General features: G+C 53.2%; 1 protein-coding gene across 1 annotated transcript; it reads right to left on the bottom strand.

Annotated features, from left to right (window-relative positions):
- Nucleotides 1-286: 286 nt before the first annotated feature.
- On the bottom strand, nucleotides 287-795 carry LOC128276800 (nuclear receptor coactivator 7-like; the record flags this gene model as incomplete). The annotated part of the gene is made up of 3 exons (XM_053015260.1): nucleotides 287-343; nucleotides 412-553; nucleotides 633-795. Coding segments are annotated over 3 exons (362 nt in total), but the record flags the coding sequence as incomplete, so codon positions are not given.
- Nucleotides 796-1,048: the final 253 nt, after the last annotated feature.

Genomic DNA, 1,048 nt, shown 5'->3' on the forward strand with positions numbered 1-1,048 from the left:
TGACTCTTGATTATATTGTAGGTTTTAACGAACGGTGCCTTTAGCAGCTGGTTATTTGGCAGGATGAACCCGACCAGGGACATTAGGAGACAAAGAACGAGAGACACAGTACAGGAGGAAAGAAAATACGGAAAGAGACGAAAGACGAAAGAGTGGATTAATTTCGTGTCCCGCGACGCCCCCGGCGCGCCTTCTTGCGCCAACTTTCGGTGGCCGGCCGTGAAAAATGAATCCCCGAAGGGCACCCTGCTCGTATCTACCGTGCTCCCTACAGCGTAACACTTACCTCCCAGGATTCGCGTGTGTATTCGGAGATTTCTCCTTCACTAGCGGAACGACCGTCCTGCAACAAGAGGGGATGGATGGTAAAGGAACCGAACCGAACGTTCCGAACAGTGCGCAAACAGTTACCTTCGACGGGCTGCCAGATTTGGCGGTCCACTCGGTGTCCATTTGAATGAGTTCGAAGCCACGCTCCTTGATGGTCGCTTCATCCAGCTCGCCGTACAGATGCTGCACCCAGGCGTTCAGGAAGCGATACAACTCGTCCACTCTGTAAGCATCCAAACCAAGTTAATCAAATCACTGCGTTCTCTGGCATGCCATGGCGGCGGCGGCGGCGGCGCCCTTACTTGTTCTTCGGAATGCTGAACCAATACTCGGGCCGTAGCTTGTTCTTGCCGTAAGACATCACCGTCGTCGGGAGGGGCGTATTCTTGCCAATCTTGCGTCCCATCCGCAACCGAAGGTACATCGGTGGATCGGGACAGGCTCGGGCCGGTCTCGGGATCAGTTCTGCGTGGCAAAAGAAAAGGCGTGCGACCGGAAACGCCAAAGCAAAGAAGCACCGAACGGAGAGCATCATGAGTGGATGTTGTGGTTCTGGTTTGTTTGTTTGTCTGATTGTTTGTGGCTATTGCCTTCGGATGAGCACAGCCTCCAAAGGCTGAGCACAGCCTCCAAAATCCAAATAAAAGCGCAATTGAGCGACGTTGTGAGGTGCACATGCAATACGATTAAACACCGAAGCGGGTTACAGATGCGTGCG

The sequence above is a fragment of the Anopheles cruzii genome, unplaced genomic scaffold (genome assembly GCF_943734635.1).
Source record: "Anopheles cruzii unplaced genomic scaffold, idAnoCruzAS_RS32_06 scaffold02493_ctg1, whole genome shotgun sequence".
NCBI lineage: Eukaryota > Metazoa > Arthropoda > Insecta > Diptera > Culicidae > Anopheles > Anopheles cruzii.